This window comes from Macrobrachium rosenbergii, chromosome 46, assembly GCF_040412425.1.
Source record: "Macrobrachium rosenbergii isolate ZJJX-2024 chromosome 46, ASM4041242v1, whole genome shotgun sequence".
NCBI lineage: Eukaryota > Metazoa > Arthropoda > Malacostraca > Decapoda > Palaemonidae > Macrobrachium > Macrobrachium rosenbergii.
In genome coordinates, this window is record NC_089786.1 from 12,117,501 (window position 1) to 12,133,390 (window position 15,890).

At 35.9% G+C, this 15,890-nt stretch overlaps 1 protein-coding gene across 4 annotated transcripts in view; it reads left to right on the plus strand.

Moving 5' to 3' along the window:
- The window catches only part of LOC136830215 (SET domain-containing protein SmydA-8-like), a 19,899-nt gene extending 4,478 nt beyond the window's left edge, over positions 1–15,421 (plus strand). Inside the window, exons 1-9 of one of the 4 annotated variants that reach the window (XM_067089513.1) lie at positions 1,195–1,327; positions 6,294–6,458; positions 6,931–7,123; positions 7,731–7,942; positions 8,463–8,748; positions 9,272–9,448; positions 12,818–13,001; positions 13,989–14,173; positions 14,962–15,421. In XM_067089513.1, the coding sequence (XP_066945614.1) occupies positions 6,295–6,458; positions 6,931–7,123; positions 7,731–7,942; positions 8,463–8,748; positions 9,272–9,448; positions 12,818–13,001; positions 13,989–14,173; positions 14,962–15,093 (1,533 nt within the window). In that variant the 5' untranslated portion in view covers positions 1,195–1,327; position 6,294 and the 3' untranslated portion in view covers positions 15,094–15,421. Of the gene's footprint in view, positions 1–1,194; positions 1,328–6,293; positions 6,459–6,930; positions 7,124–7,730; positions 7,943–8,462; positions 8,749–9,271; positions 9,449–12,817; positions 13,017–13,988; positions 14,174–14,961 lie in introns of those variants that run through there. The other 3 variants (XM_067089514.1, XM_067089515.1, XM_067089516.1) reach the window with 3 other exon arrangements.
- Positions 15,422–15,890: the final 469 nt, after the last annotated feature.

Genomic DNA, 15,890 nt, shown 5'->3' on the forward strand with positions numbered 1-15,890 from the left:
GGAGGGAACAGTTATTAGCTCCCGGCTGAGACGGGTCGCGGATCATACGATATTATGAGATAATGTTTGTAAACAAACCCCATCTTCTTCTCCAGTGACTTGCCAGGAAATCGCCGACCAATTTTGAAGGCTCTGACAAGTGTTCTGTGCCATTTAGAGACTGTAAACAGGAAGAAGCGTTCCCCTTGTTAAAATACGAAAGATGGTTTATAATTGTTTGTGGTTTATTGAATTGGCTGTTTGTTTATTCAGTCTCGAAGGTACGCGGGGAAATTCGTGTGTGAAATAATTTTCTTATGAAATGAAGGATATTATTTTATATTATTGATTGTGTACCTCGCCAATCTATTGTTCTCTTCTGCATTATGATTGCATTTATTCTTAGATAAATAACGTCTTAGATATTCGGTAAATTTATGATACATTATTGAAATGATTTTTATAATTATTATGAAAATGTACTTCTCCGTATGGATGGAGAATGTCAAATGTTCAAATTGAAATGTCAAGCAGCCATCCAAAGAAGAGGGTAAGAAAACGAATGATTAGTAAATAATGAGAAAAATTATATTTAATAACAAAAAGACAAAGAAGGTAGAATAACAATAGCGAAAGAATCATTTGTAAATGTCACACGTCCAAAAATGTTATTTTTAAAGAAATATCGTTGTAACACATGAAAAATACATGGGAACATTAATATTACTCGCCGAATTCCTCAGAGATCTGTTTGATTAATTGCCACGTACAAATTTGTGTTGGTAGACCATAAATGTAAAGAGCAGAGTCACAAATATGATAAAATAGAAATTTTGATGATATTAGTTTTAAAAATAAGCAAACAGCCTTACTTACATTATTAGCTTACAAGGTAAACTTCCGCAGTAATAAATTAGCTACAGTTCAACAAACATACGACAGCAACTCTGACCCTTTCAAGGAGAGAGAGAGAGAGAGAGAGAGAGAGAGAATCATCCATTCCCTTCAGCATAACGCTAGTTAAAATATATCAGCAAGAAGGCATTGCACAAGAGAGGAAGACAGAGCATGCACAGTAAAAGAAAATAAAACGAGAGAGAAAATAAATGACTTTTGCTTGCCGGAGTTACATTATTCTTAGACTTGTCCGCCGAAATGTATAGATGAAAATCCGCGCCTGCGCGTTCATTTTGCTACCTCCCCGTATATATAGCCACACCCCTAGTCTATCCTAAAAGTACTCTCCGGGACTTTGTGTTGACGAGACGTCAGGGGTGTGTGTGTGTGTGTACGTGAATACAGTGACGTTGATATACCTTCTGACAAGTTTTATTTACGCAGCTAGGAGGTGAGCTATTCGTTTTCGTTGGGATTTTTTTCGCCTTGCCATTTACCGACCAGGTTTTTTCCTTGTAAGAGGAACCCCGTAGGGGGTAGTGCCGTCAGTGCACCTCATGCGGTGCACTGTAGGCATTACTTAAGGTTCTTTGCAGCGTGCCTACGGCCCCTAGCTGCAGCCTATTCCTTTCCTTTTACCGTACCTCCTTTCATATTCTCTTTCTTCCATCTTACTTTCCACCCTCTCCTAACAATTGATCCATAGTGCAACTGCGAGGTTATTTATAACTAAAATTGTACTAGCCGTTAGTTTTATATTAAAAATAAGTGACGAATAACGCCATATGTTCCAGTAAATTTTCGATATTTGTTTTTATAACTTTTTTATTAAAATTTTCATTTTTTCCCCCTTTCTGTTTGCTGCATTTTCCCCCACTTTCTGTTTGCTGAATTTTTCCCACTTTCTGTTTGCTGCATGTTTCCCACTTTCTGTTTGCTGCATTTTTTCCCACTTTCTGTTTACTTCATTTTTCCCCACCTCCTGTTTGCTGCATTTTTCCCCACCTCCTGTTTGCTGCATTTTTCCCCACCTCCTGTTTGCTGCATTTTTCCCACTTTCTGTTTGCTGCATTTTTTCTCACTTTCTGTTTGCTGCATTTTCCCCACCTCCTGTTTGCTGCATTTTTTCCACTTTCTGTTTGCTGCATGTTTCCCACTTTCTCTCTGCTGTATTTTCTTCCACTTACTGTTTGCTGCATTTTTTCCACTTTCTCTCTGCTGTATTTTCTTCCACTTACTGTTTGCTGCATTTTTTCCACTTTCTGTTTGCTGCATGTTTCCCACTTTCTGTTTGCTGCATTTTTCCCACTTTCTCTTTGCTGTATTTTTCCACTCTCTCTCTTTGCTGCATTTTTCCCACTTTCTGTTTGCTGTATTTTTTCCCACTCTCTTTGCTGTATTTTTCCCATTTTCTCTTTGCTGCACTTTTTCCCACTTTCTGTTGGCTGCATTTTTTCCCACTTTCTGTTTGCTGCATTTTTTCCAACTTTCTGTTTGCTTAATTTTCCCACTTTCTGTTTACTTTATTTTTCCCACTTTCTGTTTGCTGCATTTTTCCCCACTTTTTGTTTGCTGCATTTTTTCCACTCTGTTTGCTGCACTTTTTCTCACTTTCTGTTTGCTGCATTTTCCCACTTTCTGTTTGCTGCATTTTTTCCCCCTTTTTAGTTTGCTGCATTTTTTCCCACTTTTTATTTGCTGCATTTTTCCCCAGTTTCGGTTTGATGCATTTTTTCCACTTTCGATTTGTTGAATTTTTTCCCACTTTCCGTTTGCTGCATTTTTACCCACTTTCTGTTTGCTGTTTTTTCCCCACTTTCTGTTTGCTGCATTTTTACCAACTTTCTATTTGCTGCAGTTTTCCATTTTTCTGTTTGCTGCATTTTTTCCCACTTTCTGTTTGATGAATTTTTCCCCACTTTCTGTTTGCTGCATTTTTTCCCACTTTCTGTTTGATGAATTTTTCCCCACTTTCTGTTTGCTGCATTTTTACCCACTTTCTGTTTGTTGCATTTTTCCACACTTTCTGTTTGCTGCATTTTTTCCCACTTTTCAGTTTGCTTAATTTTTTTCCACTTTCTGTTTGCTTCATTTTTTCCCACTTTCTGTTTGCTGACGCACAGTAAAAAGAGTCATGTGGGTTGAAAACCTGTTTACTATTTACAGAATAAGGCGTAATGGTTAATTTATCGAGAAATTCAAAGTGCCTTTGTATGAATGTTTGTTTTCCAATTTTGGCACTTGACTCACACAGGTGCTGCAGCAGAAATGAAGCAGGAATTCATTAAGGATAAATGAGTGAAAATAGATATTATGTGAGTTAAGGTTTAAGCAATTCAAGGCAGCAGAATATGATGTAACAGATGATTTGATTATAAAAGAAGCGGCTACGTGCTCTAATAAGTAAATAAATAAATAAATATTTATATACATATAAATTATATACTATATATATATATATATATATATATATATATATATATATATATGTATATATATACATATACATATGCATGCACTCCAACATACACACACACACATATATACATATATATATATATACTCATACATATACATATGTATACACTCCAGAACACACACACACACACACACACATACAGTATGCCGTCCTCACTGTAACCTCCAATGCATGTATGTTCGAATGCCTCAACTAAAAGCGAGAGTTCCATCATTTAATCTCCACTGGGACCCAAAAGGCTTGCGGTGATAAGCGTATGCAAAAAGTTCGAGGAATTCGTGAGATAAAGAGGTTTTTGTGGTTATCAAAATACAAATGCAAACACACCGATAATTACATATATATATATATATATATATATATATATATATATATATATATATATATATATATATATATATATATATATATATATATATATATATATATGCACGTGTGTTTGAGCATGTATGTAAAGCATCATGCCAACATTACTCATACAGAAAATAATAATAACTCATGACAATTTTTGGCATGAGGCAATGAGGTAAAGTCTTAAGATATTCAGTGAATTAAGTAACAGGGCAGAGGGTAAAAGTATAATTTGACACATTAATAAGTCAGGAGGCGCAGGTGGCACTCTCCCCCTACATCTGATGTATATCACAAGATGGTTCCAATGGTCTGAATAAAAAAACTTGATGCATTTGCTTTGATGCTGTCCCGTGTTTGATTCTGTATGTTGCATGTTGTGTTGTTTTTCAGCAGGAGAGAGAGAGAGAGAGAGAGAGAGAGAGAGAGAGAGAGAGAGAGAGAGAGATGAAACGTCTCTCATTTCTCTTACTCTTTCTTGTTATCTGTCGTTCATGTGGCACACAGGTATTGGCTCTCGAAAATTAGCCAGATGGCCCCCCCCGCAGAGGAAGCCTCGTTTTTATCAGTCAAGTCCCCGTCTATTTTCGGCGCAGGACCCTTTAAAATGTAAATTGACTGTCAAATATACATATACACAATCGTGCACAAACAACACGGTTACATAGTATGTATCTGTGTTTGTTTGCGCATATCCGTACACACACACACTCACATTATTTATATATATGTAATTATATGTATGTATATATATATATATATATATATATATATATATGTATATGTATATATATATATATATATATAAATGTATATGTATATGTATATATATATATATATATATTTATATATATATGTATATATAGATAATGAGGTTGGACTCCTCTTGCAAACACCTGTCAGGTGCAAATACGTGGTTGCCAACCGCTTGTATGTACGTATGAACTGGCCTGCAAGCATGTATACCATGTATTTCTTCCAATTTGGAACAGCAGGCTTAGTTAGCCAAGAAATTGGCACTGGTTTGCAACTGTTCTTTATTTGTTCTCGTGTAATAATTATTTATATGTATATATATGTAAAATATTAAGCTGTTTCCCTTAACAGGGGTGGCTCGATAGAAAAAATCCACACAAGTCATTGCTATATTCTTATTTGCTGTATCGGGGTTGAAGCCCCTTTTAGGAAAAACTTCCACAACATACCCTGCATTTAAGGTTGTATATCTGTCGACTCAGTCACAAGGTTTTACCGGGTCTACCTATTACACATACAATGTTTTCCTTTCACTTACAAACTTCTGGCAAAACATATTCGTTACAAACTCCTCATCCACACATTTCTTCCTCGTATTAACCCACGTTGCTCTTCCCTAATATTAGTCCTTATGTCATCTGTTCTACTTTTTCTATAAGAATTCTGCCATACACACACACACACACACACACACACACACACACACACACACACACACACACATATATATATATATATATATATATATATATATATATATATATATATATATATATATATATATATATATATATATATAATCATGAAACTACAAATGTCGTTCAATATCAAATCCACGCTGCCTCGGGAGTATCCCCGATGGGGAATTATCACCGAAGGGGAATTCATAAGTGATAAATGGACGAGCACTGCCGAGTGTCGATAGTGCCCGTCCATTTATCACTTATAAATTCCCCTTCGGTGATAATTCCCCATCGGGGATATTCCCGAGGCAGCGTGGATTTGATATTAAGCGACATTTGTAGCTTCATGATTGTATATAAATCACGGTGTGATAAAAATGTCATATATATATATATATATATATATATATATATATATATATATATATATATATATATATATATATATATATATATATGCTGTATACACATATGCATATCTATCAGTCTATCTATCAATCTCGTATATCTGTATATAATACATATATATTTATCAGTCTCTCTATATTTATATACATATATATTTATATATATATATATATATCTATATTATATATATATATATATATATATATATATATATATATATATATATATATATATATATATATATATATATATATATATATATGTGTGTGTGTGTGTGTACATGTGTGTAACCAAAGAAAAATATAGAATCAGTCATATTTACGGCCATTTTTGGTGCTCTTAATTAAAAATTTTTGGATCAATTCTCACGGCAAAAGTTAAACAAGAAAAGATATATTAAATTCACTATAGTATTTCAGCATCACATTACAAAACATTGAAACTTGATTTCAGGAAGAATGAAGCAGACTTGAATTCGGTTAAGGCCTATTTTTCGCCCTGTATGGAACCCACCCAGAGAATCAACTCATTTTCTATCGTACGATTTTCAAGCATCTTTCCATATAAAATATAATGACTAGATTCAAATGAAAACCTCTTTTTTTCTGTATGGAATCTGGCAAGAAAATTGACAGCTCTTCTGTAAAAAAATTTCGAATGACTCAATATAAAAAATCTGTTCATTCATTATTTGCGAAAATGTCAAAATTGAATCAAGTTAAATTCCTGTTTTTCCTCAGCATGGAATCCAGGATATGCGAAGTGTGCCGGGTGCCAGCCACTCAGTCCTGCTCGTCGTGCCACGCCTCCTTCTATTGCTCCAGAGAGTGCCAGAAGAAGGACTGGAAGAGCCACAGAGGGTCTTGTATTCCTTATACCATTGAAGTCAGTCCAGTTTATGGGAGGTAGGACATGATCATCTTGATGTTTTTGGTGACAATTTGACGTGGTGTTTGTGAGAGAGACTGTAACGTTATTTGAAGTTTATATTCTTTATTCTTTTCATTTTTCCAACTCTCTCTCTCTCTCTCTCTCTCTCTCTCTCTCTCTCTCTCTCTCTCTATATATATATATATATATATATATATATATATATATATATATATATATATATATATATATATATATATATATATATATGTATTCTTCTTCTTCTTCTTCCTCCTAGCTTGTTCCCATTTTTATATGGGGTCATATATATATATATATATATATATATATATATATATATATATATATATATATATATATATATATATATTATACATGTATATATTATACATGTATGTGTGAGTGTTAGTGCGTGCATGTATGCATAAATCTACTCATATTCCATGAATTTCGTCCTCATGCAAAACTTCCTTTCAACTCTTAAAGATATCCAAGAGCAACCCGGGACATAGAAGCAGGGGAAATTATAATGAGAGACACCGCCCTTGCGGTAGGACCCCGAAACCCTCTGAGATCCCTGTGCTTGGGGTGCCACAAGGCGGCCTCTGGGGCCCACGTGTGTTTTAAGTGCCTCTTTCCTCAGTGCTCTGCGACGTGCGAGAACTCAGCCTCGCATGAGGTAATTAATTGTAGTGTTGTCCTAGTGTCATGTATTTATTTTTTTTAAAGAATTAAGATGCACATAGGCAAGGAACCTAATTACAGGACTTGGGTATTATATATTTTATGATGTATCGTAAAGAACAAAGATGGGCAGAAGACGTCTGGAAGTTTTATTATGTTAAATCTCTCTCTCTCTCTCTCTCTCTCTCTCTCTCTCTCTCTCTCTCTCTCTCTCTTTCTCCATTTCACACTCACACACTGCTTTTCATTAATTTTTTTGTAAATTATTTCCTCAACAGACATTGGAAACAAGGAACTTGTAAGGGATTTTAGATTTAGGTGTAAACAAAAAATTAGCTGTCTAAATGAGTTAATCCTTGTTTTTTTCACGCAGGGCGTCCCTCGTTTATTATTCTTAACACTGCCGCAATTGCAGTGATTTTTTAGATATACCTTAAATCCAAATAACAATGCAGTATAGGAGGAGATGGAGAGAAAAAAGATGAGGAAGGAGAGGAAAGATGGGAGGAGACGTGGGCAAGGGGTCGAAGCAATTTAGATGATGTAGCGCCCAACGAGAACCATTTTCACATCTCCAACTGTTTCCCCCAACTCTCTGTCAGGCAGAATGTCTGGTACTTTCGAAACTGGGCGGCACCTGTCACGTGGGAACTACGAATGACGTGTGCGAGTTCATCCTGCCCCTTCGCTGTCTGCTCACCAAATACACAGACCCTAAGAAGTGGAAGGCGCTCAATGGCCTTCAGGACAATCTTGGCTCGGTGACCGACGAGTGGAAGTTGAGGGTCCGGCATAACGTTATCGACTACCTGAAGTAAGTTCTTGTTTTGTGCTTTGAATGTTTTATATATATATTTATAATATATATATATATATATATATATATATATATATATATATATATATATATATATATATATATATACATATATATATATTGCATAAATGGAATGTATATCTGTACCTAGTGCTGTCGTGTACATTGTGCATAATCATCTTCCAAGCACTGAATTTATCGGACATATTGTATTTAAAATATACGCAAAAGCACCTGGTACCGATTGGCGCTTGTCTCTTAGTGGTTCTTTCAGTGTGTGTGTGTGTGTGTGTGTGTGTATATGTATATATATATATATATATATATATATATATATATATATATATATATATATATATATATATCTCTCAGGTGGAAAGCACGTGATTGTGTGTTGATGATTTCTATATATATATATATATATATATATATATATATATATATATATATATATATATATATATATATATATATATATATATATATATATATATATATTCATTTTCTCTATCAACAGTCAAGTCATTACCTTCAAAGACATAGAAGCGTCAGATATCTATAAAATCTGCGGCATTATACAAACGAACGCCTTTGAGATGAAAATGAACGGGGAATCCATTCAAGCGGTGTTCCCCAAGATGTCTATGTTGGCCCACGACTGTTGTCCCAACGCTAAGAGCGTATGTACAGGTGGCATGAAAGCCATCGTCAAGAGCACAGTGCCCATAGCGAAGGGCGCCCCTATCACAGTGAATTATACGAATCATCTCTGGAATACAATCAGAAGGCGTCAAGACCTCTTAGTGAGTTGAGTCATGAATTTGTTTTATTCGTCTATTTACTACAGAGCCTTCTTTAGTAAGGTCACAGTACTTTGAGGCTGTTTCCTGCATCCTCAGCCTTTAGTGTCCTTCATTTGATAACTCATGACGTCAATAAAAGGCAATGTAGTTGAAGATTTGCTGTTGATCTGAAGAATTAAAGATAATTTTGTGTTTCACTTGAAAAATAAAGGTCTCAAATGAAAATACATGATATATATGAATCCTTACTTGCTGATCTTTTTAGATAGAATGGTTATTCATAATGATTTTCCATTATTTATATATATATATATATATATATATATATATATATATATATATATATATATATATATATATATATATATATATATATATATATATATATTTCGGTGGCATAATGAAATAATGTTCAGTACTGTTGTATTTAACTCCTACACCCGGCCCTTTCCCTGTGCATTATAATTTTAAGTTGATCCTTCTTTTTCTGTTTTTTTTTTTTTTTTTCCTATTCTGAAAACAGATATCTAAGTTCTTTGAATGCAATTGCCTGCGATGCTCCGATCCGACAGAGTTCGGGGCTAACTTGAGCACACTGTTATGCAGCCAGTGTGGTGGACACGTTCTCTCGACAGCTCCTCTCAGCAGTGATGCTGTCTGGCGTTGTCAGGACTGCCACTTCACCATCGCTAGCAGAGACGTTAGTGAGATGATGAAACCTTTTACTCCTTTTACCTTCTGTAGAAGTATTTTCTCAAAACGATCCCTTTTAAACGGTAAAGCTGTCATTTGTTCCCAGGTTAATGACTAACATTTCTGAGGTCCCTGTAGGGGGTTACTGTCGTCAGGACACCTCTCTCGGTGCACTGCAGGCATCACTACAGCCCATAGCTGCATCCACTTTTTAGTCTTTTACTTTGCCTCCATTCCCTTTCTTCAGTCGTGCTGTCCAACCACTCCAACCCCCTCTTTTCATTGTCTTCAGAGCTGAATGGCTGAAAGTGCCTAGTGTTTGGCTTTATTGCCAAATTTTCATAAATCAAAGTAAAGCAATTTCTGCAGGTGTCTGTCTTGCAACATTTGGGAACTTAAGTAAAACAATCTACTCCCATTGGGTGACATTACTGCCAAATGCTTCTAAACAGGTTTCATGAGAATTTTTGTTAGTTTTTAGTCAGGAAACTTTTGGCCATGTTATCCTCTGGGTAAATCTTTCTTTATTAACATCTTGCTTGCAAATGGGATAAGTATGCTTGAATTGACTGTGCTGCTCTTTCTTGAAATACTGACGCTTAACGATTTTTACTACGATGATCACTAGTAATTTGCCTTGCTAATATAGTGGCCCTCTAAAATAAGTGTCTTTTATCTTGATTTAACACCAACGCTAACAAATGGGACCCAAGTGGAGACTAGAATCTGAAAGCCCATACATCCACAACAAAGACTTGACATATCATTTTAGTCCTGATATCCTGAGATATTCCTGTATCGGTATATTCCAGGTATGAACAGAATAGCAAAAATGTCAGTTGTGTCGGTAATCGTGGAATAACAGTTCCTTTCACATTTTATGAATTAAGATCTTATCATCATATGGTCCTTCGGCGACTTGCATTTTTAATCTGCCACATATGTTAGTATTTTCTTAATTTTCATTTCATTTTCACAGTGCCGCTTGAAAGTGGTTTGGCTTGGATGTAATTCGTGTTCTTTGATGTAATTCATGTTCTTTGCTGTTATCCTTTTAACTAAGTTGTTTCCTCTCACGAGATCCACCTAAACAAATCCCACTAGTACTATGTGAAGCATGCTACTTTTCAAAGTTGATGAAATTTGAGAATAACGCATATGAAAACCTAATCATAGTGAGTTGTGATGTAATGTGAAATCATGATATCCTATACTTAACATGCATAGCTGTTACTTAGTCTTAGTTGTTACCCTTAAGTAAAAGCTGTATCCTAGTAAACTAGTGTGCTGGAAGTTCCAGCTGGAAGTTCTAGCCTGGAACAAATCCATCTTAATCTGAAAACAGCAACGGCAGCAGCAGTAGTCTCCAGATCAGTTTTTTTCATTAACTGATGCCTTTTCTGCTAACCTTCAGAATTCAGTTCCTGCCTCAGTTTTCCCTGATTCTTGTCCATTTCAGTCGTTCCCAAGCGGGCGGGTTTGTCATGTCCTAAGGCAGACCCCAGTCTTTTTCCCTTTAGTTCTCTCTTTAACTTTAGAACTTGACTAGTATAGGAAGTTAAGTTTTCCGTCCAGCTGGCCTTATGTATATATATATATATATATATATATATATATATATATATATATATATATATATATATATATATATATATATATATATAATAATATATATATATATATATACTGAAGATAAAAAGGCCCATAAAACACTGTACGAACGTTTCAACCACATATTTCGAGCACTTCCTTCTGTGCCCCTGTTCACTGGTGAAATATGGACAGATGATAGATACAAGGGTATACATACAAAACATATGTAGGTGTGGCAGTAAGTCTCATTGGCATGCAGGTGGCCATTGACCCAGGAAGGATGGAAATTAAGGTATTCCCTTGTGATTTTTGGCCTCGTTACCTCCCGTCTGGCGATGCGTCTGGTGGTTGTATTTTCTGAAACACCTTCTTAAGAAGGGGCCTGAGGATTAACCTGTTGATGTCATCTGATTTCCAATGTCCTCCTGACAGGTTCATATTATTGGTTTGATTGATGATAGCAGATTCAAGCATTTTCCTTTTATAGGGACAACTACTTTTAAAAACCAGCTCTGCCCCACTCCAGTTTATGGTGTGGGCTTTATCCCTAATATGTAGGAAAATCCCCGAACTCTCTGAAGCCTACTGCACTGAAATTTGTGCTCTGTTATTCTTTGCGAGATGGACCTACCCATCTCCCTCACGTAAATCTCATTACAATTACTGCACGGAATCTTGTAAACTCCTGTTTCTTCCCCTTTTTTATTTAAGTATACGTTAGTGAGCGAGCTCCCGATGGATTTGGGATAATGGAAAATAAAAGGATTATTAGACCTGAGATGTCCTGTAGCTTTTTGGATGTTTTCGTCATACGGAAGCTTTATTTTGTCGTTAAAATCTATTTGCCTGTTGTGACTTGGACCTCTGTAGTATATTTTATTCGCTTTGTTAATAGCCTTCTCGATAATGTATGGTGGATAGAGCAGTTGCATTAGGTGTTGGCGGATCGTGTTGAATTCTATATCTAGGTATCCATTTGAACATATTCCAAGTCCCCTGAGGAATAGGTTGCACCCTACCATGATCTTTACGGAGACATCGTGGTAGGTAAGGAATTGAACGTAAGAAACAGCGAAAGTGAGTTTCCTATATTCTGTGAAAGCATATCTGTTCTGTTCTCTTATAATTAGTACATCTGAGAACGGCAATTTTCCGTCCTTTTCCCATTCAAAACAGGAGGGGAAGGGGAGCTAATGAAGCCAAAAATCACAAGGGAATACCTTGATTTCCATCCTTCCTGGGTCAACGGCCACCTGCATGCCAACGAGACTTACTGCCACACCTACATATGTTTTGTATGTACAGTATACCCTTGTATCTACCATCTGTCCATATTTTACCAGTGAACAGGGGCACAGAAGGAAGTGCTCGAAATATATGGTTGAAACGTTCATACAGTGTTTTATGGGCCTTTTTATCTTCATATTTTACTGTTGTAGTACAGTAAAAGGCATTCATATATATATATATATATATATATATATATATATATATATATATATATATATATATATATATATATATATATATATATATATATATATATATATATATATATATATATATATATATATATATATATATATATATATCATATATATGGACAGGAATATATATATATATATATATATATAGAATATATATATATATATATATATATATATATATATATATATATATATATATATATATATATATATATATATATATATATATATATATATATATATATATATATATATATATATTTTTTTTTTATACATATTGTTACTGTCCTTTACAGGTAAAAAAGAGCTATGACATCCTATCAAAAGCTTTTGAAGAGAGGGACAAAAGCAAGATAGAACCCTTGGAGGAGCTGATAGACCTCTGTAGTGGGAGGCTTCATAGCAACCACCAAATACCTCTCGAGGCTAAACTAGCTTGGGTCAAGTTCTGTGGGAACCATCCTGATTATAGATACAGAGGTCAGTTTTGACTAGGTAAAGGCTAACTTATAGGTTAGATAAATCACACTTCACTAATTGGATAGTGACTTGCTCAGTACATAGGTTGTGTTATGCCTAGCTTTAGCTATTGGTCGAATACCGACTCACTGTTGTTATTGTTTGGGTAATGACTTATTTCAAGTAGTGATTGGGTCATGACACTTTAGTTTTTTATTGGGTAACAACCTGGTTTAGTAAGTATTTGTGTAACAAATCAGTTATTAAATGGGTAATGACAATATTTTAGTCTTTTGCTTGGTTGCCACTTGCTCCACTTATTGGTTCAGTAGTGACTGGGCAACATCTCGCTTTCATTCTCGGTTGGGCAACGATTCACTTTACTTCTTGCTTTGGTAGAAACTCTCTCAAGTTTTGTTCTTAGTTGGGTAATGAGTCACTCAAGTTGTTGACTGGGTTATGACTTGCTTATATAACTTCTGTTCTTTGATTGAGTTACACTTGGCTTTAGTTATCAATTTAGTAATTACTTACCCTAGTTTTTGTTTGGGTAAAGACTCACGTTAGTTATTGACTGGGCATTGAGACGTAAAACAAAACTGAGCAAGTGAGGGCCGCTTACAATCAAGTAGCCTTTGAGTGCAATCTCCAGAGTAATCCAGAGTTAGAGGAATTTATTTCTGGTGATAGAAATTCATTTCTCGCTATAATGTGGTTCGGATTCCACAATAAGCTGTAGGTCCCGTTGCTAAGTAACCAATTGGTTCTTAGCCACGTAAAATAAGTGTAATCCTTCGGGCCAGCCCTAGGAGAGCTGTTAATCAGCTCAGTGGTCTGGTAAAACTAAGCTATACTTACTTAATACCAAGATTAACATATCATGTGCATCTGAATATATATTTCATCATGTGCACTTCATTAGTAGGTATTTTATTGCACTTGCATGGCATTCATTGAGGTGATCAATCAGATATTTACATGTGTAAAGATATAAATTTTCTACTTCAGATCTCTCGAAAGTCCAACTCCAGACGAAAATTTCCTTCTGTAGGGATCTCCTGAAGGTGGCAGACGTAATATCCCCTGGCAAAAGTAACTTCAGAGGGCATATCCTGTTCGAACTCCACGCCACCCTGAAAACCATGGCTAGAAAGCTTCAATCTTTTGGAGATCTCAACAATGAAAGAACAGATGTAAGTTACCTTGTGTGGGACAGAACAGTGCATTGACAGTACCCGTATTGGTGGCCACCAAGCAGTAATTCTTGGTCAGTGAAGTTGAGCAACATTTGTTCTGGTTATTAATTGGTTAAAAGATCACCAATGGATGCCAAAGATGCTAGCGCACAAGTTCCCGTGACCATCTTTCGTATTTAAGCCCTTTCTTCGCTCCCCTTGATATTATGTTTTCTTTGAGCCTGGGCTACATAAGGACACTTGGTTACCCAGCGTATTGTTCAGTGCACTAAAAACATGAATAAATCAAAACTGTCGTCACTCATCCAGATACTCTGAACACAAAAGGGTTTTAGGAGATGCAATAAATTGCCAGTAGCTTTCAGGGTCTCACTGTGACTCATTGCCACTTTCACCAAAGTCCTATGACCTGCTCAGGATTTTAAGTTTGTAAGGTTCAGATTTTGGGGTAAGGTTGCTAGATCCATGCGCATGCCCCCAAACATGGTCACGGGAGCATTTGTAGCAGCAATAGCAAACGTGTTGCTGATTGCTCAAGTCAACTTTCCTTCTTCTTACCTTAAGAACCCAACTCCTACCTTCTCCTTACATAAACCATCCTAAAATAACTCAACAGAGAGAGTACACATGTAAATATTTTCGTGCATAAATAATTTGTTTAGACATAATATTAGGACCAGAGACAAACAATTTTCAAATTATTGTTTTTTAAAGTATTTTCGACAGCTGTCAAAAATCAAGATTAAAAAAAGTACAAGTCATACACTTTCCCTGTTTCTCCCAAGGTCTACTACGACGAAGCTGAGGACAAGCTACGAGAGTCCAGGAGCATCTTCTGCTCGGAGAATGAGATGGAAGGCAGTGGAATCGAGGAGAAACTTGCACGACTGACGAAGGACCTGGAGGGGATATGCTGAGATTGGACAACCTTCCGAGTTATTTGTTGGTTTTGTTTGATGGAGCTAAGAGAATTAATATAATTCCAAAGGAGTAGATCTCTCTCTCTCTCTCTCTCTCTCTCTCTCTCTCTCTCTCTCTCTCTCTCTCTCTCTCTCTCGTAAAGGCTAGAAGGCAAGTAGGAAAAATAAGAAGGGTGCTGGGTTCTCTCTGTATCTCTCTGCATGTATCTTCTACCAGTAGAGGGTGGAAGAGGGCAAGATTGGTGGAGTAGGTAGAACGGAATAGGTGCTGGAATCTCTCTCTCTCTCTCTCTCTCTCTCTCTCTCTCTCTCTCTCTCTCTCTCTCTCTCTTCTCTCTCTCTCTCTCTCTCTCTCTCTCTCTCTCTCTCTCTCTCTCTCTCTAGAGAAGATAGTGTTGGAGAGAATAGAGACGGGAAAGCGAAAGTTAGGGAAAGAGATAAAATGGTATTGCGTTTGAATGAGAGAGAGAGAGAGAGAGAGAGAGAGAGAGAGAGAGAGAGAGAGAGAGAGAGAGAGATTGATTTCGAACCTGGTTGAGTAAAAATTCTTATACGTAGTTAAGGAAGTCGATGACGTATTTTTGTAATGGATTTTTATCAGCGATTCTGCATGTCATTTATAAGTCGCAAATCACTGTGAATTTTGCATTCTTTATGAGTCGTAATAATAAAAAAACGAAAGTACTCTATGACCCTTCATTACTTCCAAGATGGCGTCAATTCCTTGTTGGACAGGTCGGTACCGTTCTTGGCTAGTAATTTGCTGGCCCGCATTCGAGTCTCCGACCGACCAT